We start from the raw sequence: 22,566 nt of genomic DNA on the forward strand, positions 1-22,566 counted from the left end.
ACATGTGCCTTGGAAGCACTGTATGCTACCTTGTACTTGGCATGTTTGTTTCTGGGTGGTTCAGAGCTGACATTAAGATTCATCATAGTGTGATTGGAACTCATTACAGCTTTAACCAAACAGGTACTTTATTTTACCTTATGATTGATAGTACAACTTGCTGAAACATGCTTCTTTTTTAAAATTAATTTAAAAATGGAGATAATTCTTGATGGGGAGACACTGTGTGCTTCATTTCGCAACCCCCCCTCCCCCACAACACTGTACCTGCTTTCACCCCATCGCCCCTACCACCCAGCCACAGTTCTCTGCCTCTTCTCCAGAAGGCACTTTTGTTGTTAGATACAGAACTATGGCACCATCTAACCCTCGGCACCTCATCAACAAAATGTTCTTCCTACACAAGCCCTTGACCACAAAAGGTATCATAGCCAAACCGAATCTTATCATTGTCCACATACATACACTTTCCAAGCAAGCTTCACGGATAGCAACTGGGGGAAGAAGACTGACTGATTTTTCTCTTGCCTTGTCCAAGCTCACTTAGTTCAACAATAATGCCTTTACCATTCGGGTTGAAATGACTAACTCTGCACAGGTTGCCAACCCTCCAGGATTTCCTTGGACTCTGCTGTGAGCAACCCAGAAGAAAAATCGCAGGGTCATTGGAAAAAATTATGTTATTTTGAAATTTTCTTTGAACACTTTTATTTATTAGCTATAAAAGTATAGGAAAAGAGAAAATAAGGCTGTTTTACAGGGGTGGGCGATTGGAAGCGGAAGATCATGCGATGAAACTTCCCGGAATGCATCCAAGCAGAGTTGGCAACCCTAGCACAGCCCAGACGTTCAGTCTGAGACCTTCTTTAACGTCTCAGCTTTATACTGCCTGACTGAAACATTAGGGCAAGTGCAGATTTTATATTAAAGTTCAGAATTAAGTTTAAACACATATATGTGCTCAGAGCACAGGTTCATGTAAAGCATGTACAAGTCAAATAAGAAGGTCAATTAACAACAACACTAGACGAATAGAAAATTCCAACCGACCTTTAGAGCAGCAAGCATTATATCAACCAGCATTATGTTGAAATAAATAGGGGTTTTATCATTTGATATCAAGCAGTATACAATAAGCCATATTTAAATGTCAGCTTAACGTATGTCCTTTAGTTTCCAGTAATAAAACAAACCTGTAGGTATCCATGGATCCATGAACGGTTTCACTATTGTATTTACTTGATCCCAGTCAAGGTCACTATCTTCCATTCCCTGAGTGTACCCACAAACGCTGAATGGTTCATCAAAGGAGCAGCTTCCTGTTGAGCCAGAACAAACAAAAATGAACAAAGGAAAATCCATTTCAATTTAAAAAGCATTCTTTCATATCTTTTTCGTCAGAGCTTTTAGTTAAAATTACTTTTGATAAAATGACTAGGCAGCCCTTTTTTCACTCTGAATGGTCTGCACACTTGGGCGGCACAGTGGCTAGCACCACAGCCTCACAGCTCCAGCAACCCAGGTTTGGTTCTAGGTACTGCCTGTGCAGAGTTTGCAAGTTCTCCCCGTGACTGCCTGTGTTTCCTCCGGGAGCTCCGGTTTCCTCCCACGTGCCAAAGACTTGCGGGTTGATAGGTAAATTGGCCATTGTAAATTGCCCCTAGTGTAGGTAGGTGGTAGGAGAATTGAGGGAAGGTGGGGATGTGAGAGGGAAATGGGATTAATGTAGGATTAGTATACATGGGTGGTTGATGGTCAGCATAGACTCAGTGGGCTGAAGGGCCCGTTTCAGTGCTGTATCTCTCTAGAACATAACATTAAATTATATTTAATGCAATACCTCAAACAAGAAGTCCAGCTGGACAATCTTAACATATTTATGTGTGCAGCACTTTCAAGGCCATTGAGATCCTGTCTTCATTAATTTTATGAAAATCTGGAGCTGAGTAAAAAGTTATTACATTTTTATTAGGATTAACCAAGACATGAATTTATCCATAACATACGAACATACAAATTAGGAGCAGGAGTAGGTCACTTGAGCCCGCTCCGCCATTCAATAAGATCATGGCTGATCTGATTGTAACCTCAACACTACATTCCTGCCTATCCCCAATAACCTTTCACCCCTTTGCTTTTCAAGAATCTATCTACCTCTGCCTTAAAAATATTCAAAGACTCTGAGAGAGTTCCAAAGACTCACAACCCTCTGGGAGAAAAAAAATTCTCCTCATCTCTGTCTTAAATGGGTGACCCTTTATTTCTAAACAGTGACCCCTAGTTCAAGATTCTCCCACAAGAGGAAACATCCTTTCCACATCCATCCTGTCAAGACCCCTCAGAAGCTTATACGTTTCAATCAAGTCGCCTTTTACTCTTTAAACACCAGCAGATACAAGCCTACCTGTCCAACCTTTCCTCATAAGACAGCCCACCTATTCCAGTTATTAGTCTAGTAAACCTTCTCTGAACTGCTTCCAACACATTTACATCCTTTCTTAAATAAGGAGACCAGGAGTACACAGTACTCCAGATGTGGTCTCACCAATGCCCTGTGCAGCTGAAGCATAACCTCTCTACTTTTGTATTCAATTTCCCTCACAATAAACAATAATAATAACAGAAAATCAATAAGGTGTCACATAGATATTTCAAACATTGCTGTTTCACTTCTGACACTTGACTGGATGAAAGGAACTCTCTCCCGCTTGCTCATACAGGTTGTAAGGATCTTGAGTAAAGTGAGTTGGTGGCATAGAGGGGGTGGAGGAGGAGAGTGGTGGCCGAGTAGTAATGTCACTGGACTAGTAATCCAGAGCCCAGGCTAATGCTCTGGGGACATGGGTTCGAATCCCACCACAGTAGATGGTGAAATTTGAATTTAATTAATAAATCTGGAATTTAAAAAAGCTAGTCTAATGATGACCATGAAACCATTGTCGATTGTTGTAAAAACACTTCTGGCTCACTAATGTCCTTTAGGGAAGGAAATCTGCTGTCCTTACCTGGTCTGGTGACTCCAGATCCACAGTAATATGGTTGACTCTTAAAATGCCCTCTGAAATGGCCTGACAAGCCACTCAGTTCAAGGGCAATTAGGGATGGGCAATGCTGGCATAGCCAGTGACGCCCACATCCCAAAAATGAATTTAAAAAAACCAGAAAGTCTCAACCCAGTTGCAGGGTCAGGCAGTCTCAACCCAAACAAGAATAATCAATTCTGAATCGTCAATTAACCTTAATATGCATATAAGCATATTTATTCAAGAGGTGCATGGCCAATTGTCTCTTATTTCAAAGAAAAGGCTGAGATAAGCAATATGGATCACTGTCAGTTACCTCACCTTCGTACAGCATATATTTCTGGATGTCACTAACACTGCTTTGCTATATATGGGCACAAGTGCCAACTATTTTAGATTTGTTGCAAGTCAACTTTGTTTATCTCACTCATTTCACTCCTCAGTATTGATAAGCTTAATTTAACTAATACCAGCTGGAAGTAAAGAATAGAGAGGTGACCAGGATGTTTCAGAGCTATTACCACAAGCAGTTTACCACTGGGTATTCCAAAACTCTCTTGGCCATGCTCCCACCGACTACCCTCCAGAAACTCCAGCTCATCCAAACCTCTGCAGCCCATAACTTAATTCATATCAAGCCCCATTCACCAATCATCCCTGCACTCGCTGACTAACATTGGCTCCCAATCCGGCAATACTTCCATTTTGAAATTCTTATCCTTGTGTTCAAATCCCTCCAAGGCCTCACCCCTCCCTATCTTAGAAATCTCCTCCAGCCTTACAACCCTCCAAGATCTCTGCACGCCTCTGATTCTGGCATCTTGCTCATTCCTGATTTCTTTCGCTTCACAATTGGCGTCCATGCCTTCAGCTGCTTGGACCCTAAGCTCAGAAATTCCCTCCCTAAAGCTCTCAACCTCTTTACCTCTCTCCCCTCCTTTAGATTTCTCTTTAAAACCTGTCTTTTTGACCTAGCTTTTGATCACCTATCCCAATATTTCTTTATGTGGCTTGATGTCAAATTTTGTCCAATGCAAAATGAAATTATATGGGAGTAAAAAAAAAACAAAAAAAGAACACGACAGACTGGTACTGGAACATACGCAGCTCCTTCTGGTGCTACAAAACCAACGCACATAGAAAAAAATTAAAACAGTGCAGGAATTAAGTAAATCTGCATATTTGACATAAATTGCTACTTAACAATCACTTAACAAGCAAGGAATATGTTTATGCACTAACATGTTTGCAATATTTACTCCCAGGAAGAAATATAGGAGTACTGACAAAAGTTAATGCTCACTCATGCTGTTAGATGATGATTTTCTTGTGCCTAATACAAAAGGCAGGTTGCACAAGCAGGTACTCTCATAATATGGTCTGCAAAATATCCAAGACAACATGCTACATGCCCTAGGAAAATAGGTACATTTATTGTCTTTGACTATGTTTGGATACAGTCTCTCACCATATCAATAAATACAGCCAATCATTGAAAGCAACTCAAATACCACATAGTTTTGACTTAATGCATGAATGAATTCAGCAAGCAAACCAAATGGTTGAGGTCCTTCGAATAGCTATTATTTGCAGACTGTTTTATTTGCAGACTGTTCCATAGCAGATGATCGATTCTTCTTGATAGCAGACTCGTCCCTCCCTGTTGCACCCAAGGAGTTTTTGTCCTACCTCCACTTCTATGTAGCTCAGAGAAAATTGTAACTATGAAGAATATCAGAAATGTTGAAAACCTGTAATCCTTGTATTTTCCTCTACTAAATTTTCCATTGAGAAGACACTATCTGAGATGAAGGCCATGACTGGTACAATGGATGGCCACCTGCATCAACATGCATACATAGGACGATCAAGTGCACTTGGGAGATTAACAATAATTGACTAAGCAAAGATTAACCTGAATAGATTGTGACATTGATAAATTGGCCAGTGATGCACATGAAATGTTTCTAATGGATGTGTGCGTTGCTGGCAAGGCCACCATTTATTGCCCATCACCAATTGCAAACTATCGCAGTTCATCTGGTGTTGTTAGGGAGAGAGGTCCAGGATTCTTACCCAATGATGATAAAGGAACAGAAATATATTTCCAAGTTAGGATGGTGCGTGACTTGAAGGGGAACGTAGAGGTGGTGGTGTTCTCATGCACCTGCTGCCCTTGTCCTTCTAGGCAGTGGAGGTCACAGGTTTGAACGGTGCTGTCAAAGAAGCTTTGGTGAGTTGCTGCATTGTATCTTGTAGATGGTGTGCACTGCTGCCGCCAGTGGTAGAGGGAATGAATATGGTGGATATGGTGATGATTAAACGGGCTGCTTTGTCCTGGATGGTGTCGAGTTTCTTGAGTGTTGTTGGAGCTGCACCCGTCCGGGCAAGTGGAGAGTCCTGACTTGTGCCTTGTAACTGGTGGAAAGGCTTGGGCCATTGTTTTCCTCAGATGTTATTTCTGTTCGAAATTAGCACTTTTATTGGCTTCTTACTGATGTGCTTCAGGCAGGATCAGAAAATCAAAGGCAGTTTCACAGGATCATAGTATAGTATCAGCTCAGAAGGAGGCCTTTCAGCCTATTGCACCTGTGCCAGCTCTCTTAAACAGCTATTCATTTAGTCCCTTTCCCTGCCCTTTCCCAACAGGAGCCATTTTGAAGGTGGTATCTCTCCTTCAAAAAACATGCTTTTATGCTCTATAAACTTAGCCCATCCAAAACACTGCTGCCTATATCCCAGCCTGAATTAAGTTCTGCTTGCCTAGCACTCCTATCCTTGCCAGACTAAATTAAGTCGCAATTTAAAATAATTAACTGTATGTTTAAATCCCTTCTTGGTGTATCTTGTCCCTATCTCTCTAAACTTCTCTAGATCTAAAAACTGCACCTCCTCCTCCCCTACTCACCATTTATCCAAGTCTCCTAATTTAACCTCTTGCAAATCTTAGGGCTAAAGGAATCAAGGGATACGGGGAGAAAGCGGGAACAAGGTACTGAGTTTGGACAATCAACCATGATCGTATTGAATGGCGGTGCAGGCTCGAAGGACCGAATGGCCTACTCCTGCTTCTATTTTCTATGTTTCCCTCTTTTCACCCCAACATCAACTTCAGCCATCTAGGCCCCAAGCTATGCAGTTAAGTCAGTCATAGCTCAATTGGTAGCACTGTTAGGTCTAAGCCAGAAGGTTGTGGGTTTAAGTCCCACTCCCGAGTTATCCCCAATGTTCTCCCAGTATTTATCCCTCAATTAACCTCACTAAAAAAAACATTGCTGTTTATGGGAACTTGAAAATTGGCTGCCGTGTTTCCGACATTACAACAATGACTTCACTTCAAAATGTACTTTGGTTGTCAAGTGCTTTGGGATGTTCTGAAGTTATGAAACATGCTATATAAATTTCCATCTTCAAGACTGTCCTTCAACCCCACCTCTTTGTTCAAGATTATAGCCACCCCTATATCTCTTTGGCTCAAAGTCCACTTTCAGCTGGGTATGCCACTGCAAAGCACCTTAGGAATTTATTGGATGTTAAAAATTATATTCAAGTTATTGGCTGAAATTTTATCAGCACGTCATAGGTCCCGACAACGGGCCCGAAAGCTGGGGGCAAACCTGCCTCGGCATTTTGAGAGAATCCCGGCCACATTTTTTGGCTGTCCAGAAAATAATTAGTTGCCATCGGGTCTCCCAACCCTTAAAAGGATTAGCTACAGCCCCCAGGAACTGCCGGCCAATCCAAGGGCTGGCAGCTCAGCAGCGCCACCGCAGTGGCCACTGGTGGAACTGCACCTGGAAGAGAGGATGCTATGGAAGCAGGCCCAGCGGGGTCTGGGGGCGCTGAGGCCAGTCAGGCAGGCCCCAGCGAGATGGGGGGCTATGAGGGTTGGTGTGGATGGGGATTTGCTTTATAGAAAATAGGCGACAGGTTTAGATAGAGGATCTAGATCGGCGCTGGCTTGGAGGGCCGAAGGGCCTGTTCCTGTGCTGTAATTTTCTTTGTTCTTTGTTCTTTGTTCTTTGCTGCAAGGGCAACCACTGCTGCCAAGGGCCCGACTGTGGCCACAGAGTTCCCAAATAGGTGCCCCACACCATCTCCACAACCACAAGCCTACAGGTAGGCCGTCAGGGGTTTACCAGGTGGTCTCCCTACATGGCAGAAGGCCCACCTGCCACTGGTAAAATGCCAGCACCAGTGGGATGCCACTTAGGTGACTCAATTGGACTTTGGGCGGGAGGGCCATTCTCCACCTTCCCCCACCACTGGTAAAATGTCACAGCAACAGGAAGACAACAGGCACTCCACCCCATGCCTTCTTTCTCCATTTTACAGGCACCCGCCCCTCCTCCCAGCCCGTTCCCAAAAAGCTGGTAAAATTCAGCCCATTGTTTCTATTACTGTAATAATACGTAATTTTAGTTGCAGCCCATTCAGCCAAAAACCAAACCACAAAATGACTTTGTCTTGACATAAAATTAATACACATGATAGCTGTAATATACTAGGTAAATTAAACCGCTATATTGCCTTTCAAAGAAATCATAAAGGTGGTTAGTGCGAAAATTGGAAATTTTAATGTAGCTGAGTAAAATATTTTCTCTGAGGTTACAGTTAAGACCTTTGTTTGGACACAGCCGATAAAGCTTTGAACTATATATGCTCATGATATCTGACAATACTTGAACATTCCTTCCTTCTGGCATGATTTTATCTGCTTTCTGAAAATAGTGTTATGGAGATAGGTTTAATATATTCGACCATGCATTTGGAAATGGTTCTTGCACAGATGAATACTGTCAAGTTTCAGCTTGGATAGCTGCTGTCTTGTGTTTGCACCGTTCAGTTATGCATACCTGTCTTGGATCAGCATAGTGCTCTCTGACTAGAGAATGCTTGATACAGGCTATCACTAAGTTGCAAAAGTAAAGAAAATATTTGACCAGCACAAAAATTCAGATATTGGCATACAAGTTTGTTTTTTAAATTCAAATATTGATTATGGAATGCATTCATAGAACATAAATCCCTGCATTGCCTCAGCTGAGATGTCACCTGATTAAAAATTCAATCTAAACTTTCCAATCAAACAGACAGAGCCCGTTATCCAATTGGATTTTTCAATTATCTTCGAGGTGAGATATGGGGCCGGATTTTCAAATTGCCGCTGAGGTGGGACCGGAGGCGGCTGGCCAAAAAAATCTCCATGGGAGAGAGGCATGCGGTTTGATGACAAATCCAGCCTCCGGGCCATTCTCAAGGAGGCCAGCTCGCAAGTAGCAGGTAGCCCATTGATGCAATTAAGGAGCCTATTAAGGCTCCTGTCCTGCATCGACTGGAATTTTTCAGTCAGCAGGCACCTCTCCCACCAACCCCCCGCCACCCCCCCCTCCCCCACCATGGTGGCTGAAACATGGCCAGTGAAAGGAGGTGGTCTCCCAGCTGGGGGGCGGGGGGCAGGAGGTGAGGGGCAGTGCTCCAGAATAATTTAACGCCCTCCTCTGCTTCCAGTGCAGAAAGATGGATACAGCAGCAGCTGCAGGCTGCCCATTTTTCTTTTCAAAACTTTTCAAAGCGCTGAGAGGGTGTCCCCGTCTTGAGGTACCCTCTCTTTCCCTTACCTGCATCGGCAGAGTGCCACTCTCTCAGTGCTGGAGGGCCTCCTATTGACCCTCCAGTGTCAGGAGCCCACCCGCCATCCTTAATTGGGCAAATGCATGGCAGATGCAGTATAATGTGGATAAATATGAGGTTATCCACTTTGGTGACAAAAACAGAAAGGCAGATTATTATCCAAACGACGATAGATTGGGAAAGGGGGAGGTGCAGCGAGACCTGGGTGTCCTTGTGCACCAGTCGCTGAAAGTAAGCATGTAGGTGCAGCAGGCAGTTAAGAAGGCAAAGGGTATGTTGGCTTTCATAGCAAGAGGATTCGAGTACAGGAGTAAGGATGTCTTGCTGCAATTATACAAGGCCTCAGTGAGACCACATCTGGAGTATTGTGTGCAATTTTGGTCTCCTTATGTGAGGAAGGATGTTCCCGATGGCGGGGGAGTCCAGGACCAGGGGTCACAGTCTAAGGATAAGGGGTAAGCCACTTAGGACTGAGATGAGGAGAGATTTCTTCACCCAGAGAGTGGTGAATCTGTGGAACTCTCTACCACAGAAAGCAGTTGAGGACAAATCATTAAATACATTCAAGAAAGAGTTAGATATAGTTCTTAGGGCTAAAGGGATCAAGCGATATGGGGAGAAAGCGGGAGCAGGGTACTGAGTTTGGATGATCAACCATGATCATATTGAACGGCGATGCAGGCTCGAAGGGCCAAATGGCCTACTCCTGCTCCTATTTTACTATGTTTCTAATTAGATGGTGAGTGCACCCTCTGGCTGTAATTAGCCATTCCTTCGAAAATCATGTCAGGTGACTATTTCCGACATGGTGTGGGATTGGGACCCAGGTTTGGTCCAAGCATTGGCTTCCCGACACCAAAACAAAAATCCTGCCTAAGGTGCCTGATCTCCACACATCAGTGTCTGATTTGAAATAGCTGAAGACCTGTTTTCAGATCTTGAATAATGTTCCTCATTTGCTGGATGGAGTGGCCAGTCCTCGAAATTTCCCTCTCTCTTTATGAAGAAGCACTAGACAGTATTTCCCCTGGCAACACAGTTGAGCTCACCAGATTTATGAATATTAATGTGCAAGCCTGCTTCAGTGAAAATAAACAATTCAATGAGGGAGGGAGACTGCACATCAGAGGTTATGTTGAACTGTGGCTCAGTTGCTGGCACTCTCGGCTTGGAGATAGACAGTTGGGTTCAAGCCCAATCCAGAGACTTGAGCACAGAAATCTCAGCTGACACTGCAGTGCAGTACTGAGGGAATGCTGCACTGTTGAAGGTGCCATCTTTCTGATGATACATTAAACCTAGGCCCTGTCTGTCCTCTCAGATGGACATTAAAGATGCCATGGCACGATTCAAGGAAAAGCTATTTATCCCTCAATTAACACCTAAAAACACATTATCACATGGCTGTTTGAGACCGTGCTGTGCACAAATTGGCTGCTGCATAACAACAGTGACTATGCTTCAAAAGTACTTCATTGGCTGTAAAATGCTTTGGGATGTGCTGGATATCTTGGTGACTATCTTACATCGATGGCCTTTAGTTTTGCTCTTCCCTACAAGTGGAAACATACTTTCTGTGTCTACTTTATCATAACCTTTTATAATTTTAAAGACCTCTATTAGGTCACCCCGCAGCCTTCTTTCCTGATATGTATTCCCACGCATTCCTGGTATCATGCTTGTAAATCTTTTTTGCACCCTCTACAGAGCCTCTATATTCGTTTTATATTATAGCAACCAGAATTGTACACAGTACTCCAAATGTGGTCCAACCAAGGTTCATTATGAGTTTAGTATAGCTTCTCTACTTTCCAATTCTATCCCTCTAGAAATAAACTCGAGTTTATTTGTAATGTAAACACACACTGAGTTTAATTAAAAGGTTTAGACTTCTTGGACTTTTGTTCAAAACTCTGTTCTTAAATAGTAAAGGGCTTTTATTATATTTAATTTATTGTACATTTTGGTTTGAATGAATGCAGTTTTTCCCTCAACAGAAAGAGATAGGGCTTCTCATTGCACTGAAAGTTGATTTTACAAATGATATTCAATTTTGGGCTATTTTCTGCTTGGGAGGAAGATATTCTTAATGATGGAATTCTCCCAGGGAAGCCCCTAATGATAGATGATGGGCTTCTGTGATAGAAGGAATGACATCTGAACAGATGGGCTATGTTTGGTGGAGTAACCTTAGGATTTTTCAGATGATTTGAAATCCTCTTAACATAAATAGTTTTTTGCACACTTGGCTTTCCTCCGAGATTTTTCTTTGGCCTTCTCCCTGTTCCTGTAGGATTTTGCTACGTTTTCACTCTGCCTTTGAAGGGAGTGCTGCTGTGAAGTGCCTTGGGCTGTTTTGCTACCCTAAAGGGGCTATTTGAATGCAAGTTGTTGTTGTCACCACTTTGGTGGGGGGAAGGGAGAGGACCAAAGGAGAATGCAAAAAAGTTCAGGCTCCTGAACTACAAGTCGGATTGAGAAGTGACTCCATGATTAGTTAAAGATCAACATCATGTTTGAGCATATTCTGCACTCTGAGGCCTATACATCAAAAAGTGTTCAAGTTAAATACTGAGACTTGGGCCTTCAACATCATAAATCCACCAATAGTAGAGATTTATACAGCAGCAAAATAGTACAACAGGGCTCCAACAAGCTGTCCCATGAAGTGACAAGACAACATTTCATATCCACATATGCTGACACATCAAGTTATGCATTCATATTAAAAAGAACTGGTCAGGAGAAGCCAAACACTTTTGTTCAAGAAGGGAAGGAATATCCGAGAAAGGGTTGCCACCAGAACATTTTTTTTAAGTGACCCTAATTAAACAGTAACATTGACAGGCACCAGATAGGAATCTGTCTCCCTGCCTTTTCAGCCAGGGATAGTATCTGAAAGGCAAGTTGAAACTTGACATGAATTGCATAGCATAGCTAATGTGTAAACAAATAATTATGTTACTCAGAGAATTTTAACTCTCGTGACTAGTTGTAACTTTCTGGACAACTGTCTGGATATTATCCTGTCTGCAAATCAATTCACTGACAGTGCAACATAAAATGAGGTCATAGGCTCGTAGAAGTTTATAACATTAAAGGAGGCTGTTCAGCCCATGATACCTGTGCCTATGCCTGAGCTATCCATTTAATCCCATTTCCTATTCTTTCCACATACCCTAATAAATGTTTATTTTCAATATTTTACCCAATTCCCCTTAAAAAAACTATTATGGATTCTGCTTCCATCCTTGTTTAATCACGAAATCTCAAAAAACTACTCACATGAAAACACTTCAAATCTTTCCTCTTGTTCTTTTGATAGTGATCTTATAGTTACGCCTTTAGTTACTGACTCACTGATTAGTAGAAATAATGTTTTGCTATTTATCATCAAAGCTCCTCAAGATTTTGAGCCTTCTATCAGATTTCTTCTTAACCTTCTCTGTTCAGTTTCCCTAGTCACCCCTCATAACTAAAGCTCTCATCTGTGGTATCATCCGAGTAAATCTCTTCTCTCAACAATCTTGATTTCCTTCCGAAAGTAGCGTGTCCAAAAGAAGACACAATCTAATCGTGGTCTACCAATGATTTGTACATGTTTAGCACTCAGTCTTAAAAAAAACCTAGGATACCATCTTTCTTTTGCAGTTTTAGTGGCTTTTCCTCCCACTTTTAATTATTTCTGTATCTGAACCCCTAATTCCCTCTTCTCGCTACCCTTTTAATATTAACTATTAGTGTATATTTCCTCTCCTTTTCTTCCTCACACAATCAGCTCAGGATACAGAGAGAATATAGTACCATGGATTAGATTAACCAAACAATGCGACTTCACAAAAATATTTAAAATGAAGATGTATTTTCAAATTTGTACATGAAACGCTTCATATCACACATTGTCAGTTTTAAAATGGCTACAGGAGCAATTAGATCCTAATAATGTACTGATCTGACACCCTATTTGAACCTGAAAGCAGTGCTTTAGCCAAGTGAAGATTCTGAGCTTAATGGCTCTAACAGCATCGGACATCAAATCCCCAAAGTTTTTGGCCATCATCTGCAATTGTAGGAGTGACCCAGGACCAAAGTTCAGAGCCTCGGGAAGTGAGCAGAAAATCAAAGGAAGCAAGATCACAGATGGGGAATGTTAGATTTGACTAAACTACAGTTGACTCAATGGACAGCACTCATCTCTGAGTCAGAAGGTAATGAGTTCAAGTCCCACTCCAGAGATTTGAGCACATAATCAAGGCTGACAGTCCAGTGCAGTACTGAGGAAGCTATTTGGATGAGATGTTAAAACAAAGGCCCTGTCTGCTCTCTCAGGTGGACATCAAAAATCGCATGGCACTATTTCTAAGAAGAGCAGGTGAGTTCTCCCTCGTATCCTGGCTGATAGTTATCTCTTAACCACATCACTAATAACAGATTACCTAGTCTTAATCACGTTGCTTTTTGTGGGATCTTGATGTGCACAAATTGACTGCTGTGTTTCCTACATTACAATTACACTTTTTAAAAGTACCTCATTGGCTGTAAATTAAGCGCTTTGAGACGTCCTGAGGCCATGAAAGCTGCTATATGAATGTAAGTCCTTACTTTTAAAGAAAAGGAATGTGATACAATTAGAGTTCTTGAATTGAACTTGCACATTTAAATTCCAGTGGCTGATAACTTATAGCAGCTTCAATTCAAAATTTCTAAACCTAAACCTAAAATATCTTGCTAACATTATCTTGGCTCTTGTCCCATTTTGGCTTGTCAGATAAACTATTCTATTGGAAGATGTCAGGCCTATGTCAGGTATATTGCTGAGAACAGATCTTTGTGGTCAGCAGTACCATCCTATTCAGGCAGGGAAGTGTGAGTATAAATTTGACAAGAACATTTTAGGTGTACAAATAGAATTTGATTGCGCATTACTTGTCAGAACATAAAAATGCTTTCTGTTATAATCATTCCATTTGGGATTCACTTCCACATGAACAAGCAATTAGCAATAAGAACATTATAGACTTAAATCGTGAAACAAGAAAGAGAACACTCAGAAGCAAAATACTGTAGAAGTCCTATCCAAAATATTAACCTATTGTATTCTTTTAGATTTTGACTGTAGTGCCATGCATTTCTGGCATTTTCTGTTTTTAGGTCTGATTTCCATCATTCACAGATTTAATTTAATAACTGGAGTAAGTCAGATAGAATTGAAGAGTAAAGAAGTTACGCGAAACTGGCATTGAACCTTGGTTGAACCACACAATTTTGGTCACCATATTATAAACAAGATATAGAGGCACTGCAAAAGGTGCAAAAGCAGATGAACAAGGATGAGAGCAAAATACTGCGGATGCTGGAACTCTGAAATGAGAACAGAAAGTGCCAGAAATACTCAGCAGATCCGGCAGAATCAGTATAGAGAGAAACAGAGTTAACGTTGCCCCTTCATCAGAACTGGCAAAAGTTAGAAATGTAACAGTCTTTTAGCAAGTGGAAGGGAGGAGGGGGAAGAACAACAAGAGGGAAGGTCTGTGATAGGACGGAGGGGGAAAGATTAAATGACAGATGTCATGGAACAGAATGCAAATGGAGTGCTAAGTAGTTATCTTTCTTTTCTTTTCTTTTGGGCCTCCTTATCTCGAGAGACAATGGATACGCGCCTGGAGGTGGTCAGTGGTTTGTGAAGCAGCGCCTGGAGTGGCTATAAAGGCCAATTCTGGAGTGACAGGCTCTTCCACAGGTGCTGCAGAGAAATTTGTTTGTTGGGGCTGTTGCACAGTTGGCTCTCCCCTTGCGCCTCTGTCTTTTTTCCTGCCAACTACTAAGTCTCTTCGACTCGCCACAATTTAGCCCTGTCTTTATGGCTGCCCGCCAGCTCTGGCGAATGCTGGCAACTGACTCCCACGACTTGTGATCAATGTCACACGATTTCATGTCGCGTTTGCAGACGTCTTTATAACGGAGACATGGACGGCCGGTGGGTCTGATACCAGTGGCGAGCTCGCTGTACAATGTGTCTTTGGGGATCCTGCCATCTTCCATGCGGCTCACATGGCCAAGCCATCTCAAGCGCCGCTGACTCAGTAGTGTGTATAAGCTGGGGGTGTTGGCCGCTTCAAGGACTTCTGTGTTGGAGATATAGTCCTGCCACCTGATGCCAAGTATTCTCCGAAGGCAGCGAAGATGGAATGAATTGAGACGTCGCTCTTGGCTGGCATACGTTGTCCAGGCCTCGCTGCCGTAGAGCAAGGTACTGAGGACACAGGCCTGATACACTCGGACTTTTGTGTTCCGTGTCAGTGCGCCATTTTCCCACACTCTCTTGGCCAGTCTGGACATAGCAGTGGAAGCCTTACCCATGCGCTTGTTGATTTCTGCATCTAGAGACAGGTTACTGGTGATAGTTGAGCCTAGGTAGGTGAACTCTTGAACCACTTCCAGAGCGTGGTCGCCAATATTGATGGATGGAGCATTTCTGACATCCTGCCCCATGATGTTCGTTTTCTTGAGGCTGATGGTTAGGCCAAATTCATTGCAGGCAGACGCAAACCTGTCGATGAGACTCTGCAGGCATTCTTCAGTGTGAGATGTTAAAGCAGCATCGTCAGCAAAGAGGAGTTCTCTGATGAGGACTTTCCGTACTTTGGACTTCGCTCTTAGACGGGCAAGGTTGAACAACCTGCCCCCTGATCTTGTGTGGAGGAAAATTCCTTCTTCAGAGGATTTGAACGCATGTGAAAGCAGCAGGGAGAAGAAAATCCCAAAAAGTGTGGGTGCGAGAACACAGCCCTGTTTCACACCACTCAGGATAGGAAAGGGCTCTGATGAGGAGCCACCATGTTGAATTGTGCCTTTCATATTGTCATGGAATGAGGTGATGATACTTAGTAGCTTTGGTGGACATCCGATCTTTTCTAGTAGTCTGAAGAGACCACGTCTGCTGACGAGGTCAAAGGCTTTGGTGAGATCAATGAAAGCAATGTAGAGGGGCATCTGTTGTTCACGGCATTTCTCCTGTATCTGACGGAGGGAGAACAGCATGTCAATAGTCGATCTCTCTGCACGAAAGCCACACTGTGCCTCAGGGTAGACGCGCTCGGCCAGCTTCTGGAGCCTGTTCAGAGCGACTCGAGCAAAGACTTTCCCCACTATGCTGAGCAGGGAGATTCCACGGTAGTTGTTGCAGTCACCGCGGTCACCTTTGTTTTTATAGAGGGTGATGATGTTGGCATCGCGCATGTCCTGGGGTACTGCTCCCTCGTCCCAGCACAGGCATAGCAGTTCATGTAGTGCTGAGAGTATAGCAGGCTTGGCACTCTTGATTATTTCAGGGGTAATGCTGTCCTTCCCAGGGGCTTTTCCGCTGGCTAGGGAATCAATGGCATCACTGAGTTCCGATTTGGTTGGCTGTATGTCCAGCTCATCCATGACTGGTAGAGGCTGGGCTGCATTGAGGGCAGTCTCAGTGACAGCATTCTCCCTGGAGTACAGTTCTAGGTAGTGCTCAACCCAGCGGTCCATCTGTTTGCGTTGGTCAGTGATTATGTCCCCCGATTTAGATTTGAGGGGGGTGATCTTCTTGATGGTTGGCCCAAGAGCTCTCTTCATGCCATCATACATTCCTCTGATGTTTCCGGTGTCTGAGGCCAGCTGAATATGACTGCATAGGTGTTGCCAGTAGTCGTTTGCGCAACGCCTAGCTGTTCTTTGTGCAGTACTTCTGGCTGCTTTAAGTGCTACGGATGTTAACTCGCTGGGGGCTTTCTTATAGTTCAACAGTGCAATGCGCTTAGCTGCTATGACATGTTCCAGCTCTTCAATATGAGATTGAAACCAGTCTGCATTTCTCCTCGCACGTTTGCTGTAGGTGGTCAAAGCTGACTCATAGATGGCGTCTCTGATGTGGGCCCACTTGTTCTCAGCATCCCCTGTGGGAGTGTTTTGAAGGGCTGTTACAAGTGAATTTAGAAATTTTTGTAACAGCTGTGGGTGAGAAATTCTGCTCGTGTTGATGCGCGGGTGGCCCTTCTGCTTGGAATGATGCAACTTCTTTGGTCTGAGTCTAACCTTGCTGCACACCAGGGAGTGGTCGGTGTCGCAGTCCGCACTGTGGAAGCTGCGTGTGATTTGAACACTGTTTAAGGCGGCTCGCCTTGTGACAATGAGGTCTAGCTGGTGCCAACGACGTGATCTTGGGTGCCTCCATGAAACCTGGTGACAGGGTTTAGTGTGAAAGAACGAGTTGGTGATGCAGAGGTTATGATAGGTACACAACTCAAGCAGTCTCTGCCCGTTCTCATTCATCCTTCCAACGCCATAGCGCCCAAGGCAGGAGGGCCATGAGTCATGGTCGGCCCCAACCCTGGCATTAAAGTCCCCCAGCAGGAATAGGTGTTCGGTGTTGGGGATGCTGCTAATGATGTTATGGAGTTGTTCATAGAACTGGTCTTTAGCTTCAGGTGCGGAGCAGAGTGTTGGAGCATAGATGCTGAGTAGGTGTACTGGACCAGAGGTGGTGAGCAGTCGGATGGACAGTATGCGTTCCGAGCCATTTGAGGGAGGCTCTATCATGCTGAGCAAGGAGTTTCTGATGGCGAAGCCCACTCCATGCTGTCTTGGTTCTTCAGGATCCCTGCCCTGCCAGAAGAAGGTGTAGTCTTGCTCTGCTAGAGAGCCACTCGCGGGGAGGCGAGTCTCCTGAAGTGCTGCAATGTCCACATTGAATCTACTGAGCTCGTTGTTAATGATGGCGGTCTTCCGAGAATCGTTGATTTGTGTAAGGTCTTCCGACAGGCCAGGACACATAGTTCTGACGTTCCAGCTTGCAAAGCGAAGGGCTGGTACCTTCTTTCCTTTTTTCATGTTGTTTGGTGCGGTGTATCAGTCCACCTTTCGGGCAATGACCCTGAGCTCCAAGCACCCATTGAAGCAGGCAGACTGTGGCGGGACAGAATGAGTACAAAGAGAGTGCTAATGGCAGAATAATGAACAGCACTGTACGAAAGCAAAACATGAAAAATAAAGTTTAAGACTAGAACATGGATAAAAAAAATAAATAAATAAACAACTGTATATAAAAAATAAACAAAAAATAATGGGGGCTCATGGTCTGAAATTATTGAACTCAATATTAAGTCCAGAAGGCTGTAGAGTGCCTAATCAGAAGATAAGTGCTGTTCTCGAGCTTGCATTGATATTCACTGGAACACTGCAGCAGGCCAAGGACAGAAATGTGGGCATGGGAACAAGGTAATGAATTAAAATGGCAAGTCACCACCAAGCACATCTTCCCCTCCCCTCCCCTGTCAGCATTCCAAAGCGATCGTTCCCTCCACAACACCCTGGTCCTCTCCTCCATCACCCAACTGCACCTCTTCCCTTTCCCATGGCACCTTCCTATGCAATCGCAGCAGGTGTAATACCTGGCCTTTTACTTCCTCTCTCTCACCATCCAAGGCCTCAAACACTCCTTCCAGGTAAAGCAGCAATTTACTTGTACTTTTTTCAATGTAGTATACTTAATTCGCTGCTCACAATGCGATCTCCTCTACATTGGGAAGACCAAATGCAGATTGGGTGACTGCTTTGCAGAACACCTCCATTCAGTCTGAAAGCATGATCCCGAGCTTCCAGTTGCTTGCCATTTTAATTCACCACTTTGTTCTCATGCCCACATTTCTGTCCTTGGCCTGCTGCAGTGTTCCAGTGAATATCAATGCAAGCTCGAGGAGCAGCATCTCATCTTCCAGTGAGGCACTCTACAGCCTTCTGGACTCAATATTGAGTTCAATAATTTCAGACCATGAGTCCCATTATTTTTTGTTTATTTTTTTATATATTTTTTTTTTCTTTCTTAATTATTTATTTATTTTAACCATATGCTAGTCATAAACTTATTTTTCATGTTTTTGCTTTCGTACAGAGCTATTCATTATTCTGCCATTAGCACTCGCTCTGGACTCATGCTTTGTCTTTCGCTACAACGACTTAGCACTCCATTTGCACTCTGTTCCATGACACCTGTCATTTAATCTCTCCCTCTCCGTCCTATCACAGTCCTTCCCTCGTGTTTTTCTTCCCCCTCCCCCTTTCACTTGCTCAAAGACATCTCTAACTTTTGCCAGTTCTGATGAAGGGTCACAGACCTGCAACGTTAACTCTGTTTCTCTCTACACCGATGCTGCCAGACCTGCTGAGTATTTCTGGCATGTTCTCATTTACAAGGATGAGGCCAGAAATGCGGGGGTATACCTACCAGGAGAGGATAAACAGGCTGGGTCTTAAAAAGAGAAAGCTGAGAGGTGAGCTAATAGAGATCTTTTAAATTATGCAAAATTTTGATAGAGTGGATACAGAAAGAATGTTTCTACTTGTGGGGAAGAGCAAAACTAGAGGCCATCTAAGTAAGATAGTCACCAAGAAATCCAATAGGGAATTCAAAAGAAACTTCTTTACCCAAAGAGTGCTGAGAATGTGGAACACACTGCCAGAGGGAATGGTTGAAGCGAATATTATAGATGCATTTAAAGGGAGGCTAGATAAGCACATGAGGGGGAATGGAATAAAGGGCTGTGCTGATAGAGTTAGATGAGGAGAGATGGGAGGAGGCTCAAATGGAGCATAATCACCAACATGGACTGTTTGGGCTGAATGGGCTGTTTATGAGCTGTATTTTCCATGATTTAAAATTTATTTCAACAGCTAAGTTGCTGGTAGAGAAAACAAAATGTTTATTTTTACAGGGTATTGTAAGGAAGCCGAACAGGGAGAACTTGCAAACTCTGCACCGGCAGTACCCAGAACTGAACCTGGGTTGCTGCAGCTGTGAGGCTGCGGTGCTAACCACTGCGCCACTGTGCCACCTGTTACTTTAGGAAGTACCGGAAAATCCCACCTTCTGAGACAGGTCCTCCAACAGTGGAACTCATTTACTTTACAACACCAAAATCAGGCCTGTCGTTGCAGGGGTTGTGGAAATTAAACTATTTAGTGATGGGACAATAGTTTTCCTTTGATGTGAGAGTGATGTTCCATTACTCTTGAAGGCCAAACAATGAAACATCACACTACCAGGCACTCCAGCAGTAACACCTTTAAAACAAGAATGTTATTCCACTCAGCTGTATGGTAAGTCATTGAAACGTTGATATCTTTACTCTGTAAATTGAGGTTCACTGTCAGGAGGTTAAGTAGTCTCAACCCAGGTCAAAACTGACCACAGTTCTCACTCTCAGACTGGCTGTAAGTATGGCTGATGTGAGAAATGAAAAGAAAAGGCTGAGAGGTGACCTGATGGAGGTCTTGAAAATTATGAAGCGGGTAAGATAGAGTAGATGCAGAGAAGATGTTTCCACTTGTGGGGAAGTGCAAAATGAGGGGTCATAAATATAAGATAATCACTAATAGGTTCCATAAGGAATTCAGGAGAAATCTTTTTACCCAGAGAGTGGTTAGAATTTGGAATTCACTACGACAAGGAGTAGTTGAAATGAATATCATCGATGCATTTAAGCAAAAGCTAGATGAGTACTTGAGGGAGAAAAAAATAGCAAGATATGCTGATCGGGTTCATATTAGAAGTAGAGTGGGAGCAGACTCATGTGGAGCATAAACGCCAGCATAGACTAATGGGGTAAATGCCACATAAATGGAAAATCTCAAAATGTTGGAGTTGGTGGGGGACTCTCCTAAGGTTTCTGTGTGGAGTCAGGCATGTTGTTAATAGACAGGTGTTTTGCTGCATATTTATATGATTGCTGTGAATTATTTGACACCAGCGTGCTTGACGGCAAACATGGTGTATAAACAAAATGGTGTCGCGTTTCCCAGCACCACACTATCCTGTCTCTTGCTGGGCACAGTTCCACAGGTCTAGCACCCAACCAACAGCTCACCATAGAGAGCCATTCTACACTTGTAAGGTTTTACAATGAATATCAGTGGGTATGTCTACTGTGCAAGGCCAATTGTAGCACCCCCTCTCCTCCCACTCCAACACCTGAGCCAGCTGAGATCAAACATCTCTGTGCAGACCTGGGATTTCTGGTCATGTAGGACTCTTGTAGCTGAATGTATCCATTATGCTATCCAGTGCAGCCCCCCACCATTTTTTCCTTGACAAGCTCCAAAAGAAAGCGATAACAAGAACAGAAAACAGATTCCCAGATACGAATTACTCGTAACTGGGTCAGTCCAGTACTTTTTAACATGGAGAAATGGAGCTAACTAAAGGACAGTCACAAAAGACCCAATGTTCTTCCAATCACTATTCTATTATATAGGGGCAGTGACACAGATACTGAAGTAATAATGTGACCATCACAAATTGCAGTAAAGGAGCTCACAGAGTACAATATAGCCTGAGGCCAGCTTAAGTCCTTGTCATCGTCTATTAATAATTTTCTCCTTTGACGTTTGTCTTCATCAATTCCAAATTCTGCACTGTAAAGGTTTGCAACAATACTCCCACCAGACCTCAGACTCTGCTATAAAAAATAAATTGGCTATCCATTCTAATAAAACTCTGCATTATTAATTGTTTTCTGTTATTATGAGGTGGTGTCATGACCATTCTCAAACTCATGTGTTTGCATTGTACAGGCCAATATGTAGAGAACAAAGAACACAAAATGGCAGAGTGCTTCAATGCTCAAGATTAAAACTATTATCTTGTATCTCAAGTAATTTTTTCAAAGCATCATTCACCATCAATTTCTAGATGTAATTTCTGAATGCTTACAAGTTATTCTTATTTTAACAAATGACTTATTCAATTCTCTACTTGGAACATAGAGGCAGCTCATGAATTGCTTGTAATTGCTTTTACTCACTTTTTGATATGAAAATCAATGGCTTTTGGAATGATTTTTTTTCCCTCACCGATTGCTGAGAGATGCAAATGTCATGAAAATTTCATTCATTCATTACTTTGGCCTTCAAGTCTTTTACCTTTTCTCCCACTTGATAAATGCAATTTGCTGTGACCTTTTCCATCACCTATTAAAATTCATGTAGTGGCAGGGTACTTTTTAAAGTGATAAAGCAATGACAGTAGAGTGGCAGCAGGCACTGAGTAGGCAAGTGAAAGAATCCCAATGGTCGAGTGAGCATATGCACCATCTGTTGTGATGCTGAGCCACATACATCGCAGGGTCAATGCGCAGTCTGTGCTGAGTTGGTCGGTGTGCTACAATAAGCTTCAGTATGCCTTGGCTATTAAGTGGAAATTCAGCAATGCTTCTTTAGTCATAGCTGTGGCTCAATGGATAGCAGTCTTACTACTGTATTAGAAGGCTGTGGTTTCAAGAGCTGCTCCATAGACTATGACCATGTAAGCATAGTCTGACACTGCAGTGCTGAGGGAGGTGTTGTCTCACAGATGAGATGTTAAACAGTGGCCCTGTTTTCCCTCTCAAGTGGTCATAAAAGACAAAGGAAAGTTGTTCCCATTATCTGATGGTACAAGGGCCAGGGGACACAGATTTAAGATTTTAGGCAAGAGATTGGGGGGAGTGGGGAATGTGAGGAAGAACTTATTTACGCAGCGAATGGTAATGACCTGGAACTCGCTGCCTACGAGGTGGTGGAAGTAGAGATGATCAATGATTTCAAAAGGAAATTGGATGGGCACTTGAAGGAAATAAACTTGCAGGGCTGCTGGGATACAGCTGGGGAATGCGACTGATTGGATTGCTCTAGAGAGCTGGCATGGGTTCGATGGGCCAAACAGCCTGCTTTTGTGCCGTTATGACTCTATGACTCTATAACACCATTCAATAAAGAGTTTTCCTAGTGTTCTCGCTGAAAGTACAAAGTTAGGTGAGAAAGTAAGTTGCGACGAGGATGCAAAGAGATTTAGCCAGGTTAAGTGAATGGGCAAGAACATGGCAGATGGAATATAATGTGGATA

At 43.1% G+C, this 22,566-nt stretch overlaps 1 protein-coding gene and 1 long non-coding RNA gene across 5 annotated transcripts in view; one reads left to right on the forward strand and one right to left on the reverse strand.

Annotated features, from left to right (window-relative positions):
- LOC137369795 (receptor-type tyrosine-protein phosphatase mu-like) overlaps positions 1–22,566 on the reverse strand; it is a 991,520-nt gene that overhangs the window by 784,592 nt on the left and 184,362 nt on the right. For all 4 annotated transcript variants that reach the window (XM_068031279.1, XM_068031278.1, XM_068031276.1 and 1 more), the window contains exon 2: positions 1,194–1,319. In XM_068031279.1, coding sequence (XP_067887380.1) covers positions 1,194–1,319 — 126 coding nt within the window. The remainder of the gene's footprint in view (positions 1–1,193; positions 1,320–22,566) is intronic.
- The window catches only part of LOC137369797 (uncharacterized), a 142,414-nt gene that overhangs the window by 67,793 nt on the left and 52,055 nt on the right, over positions 1–22,566 (forward strand). The gene's annotated exons all lie outside the window — the stretch shown is intronic.

The sequence above is a fragment of the Heterodontus francisci genome, chromosome 5, assembly GCF_036365525.1.
Source record: "Heterodontus francisci isolate sHetFra1 chromosome 5, sHetFra1.hap1, whole genome shotgun sequence".
Taxonomy (NCBI): Eukaryota; Metazoa; Chordata; class Chondrichthyes; order Heterodontiformes; family Heterodontidae; genus Heterodontus; species Heterodontus francisci.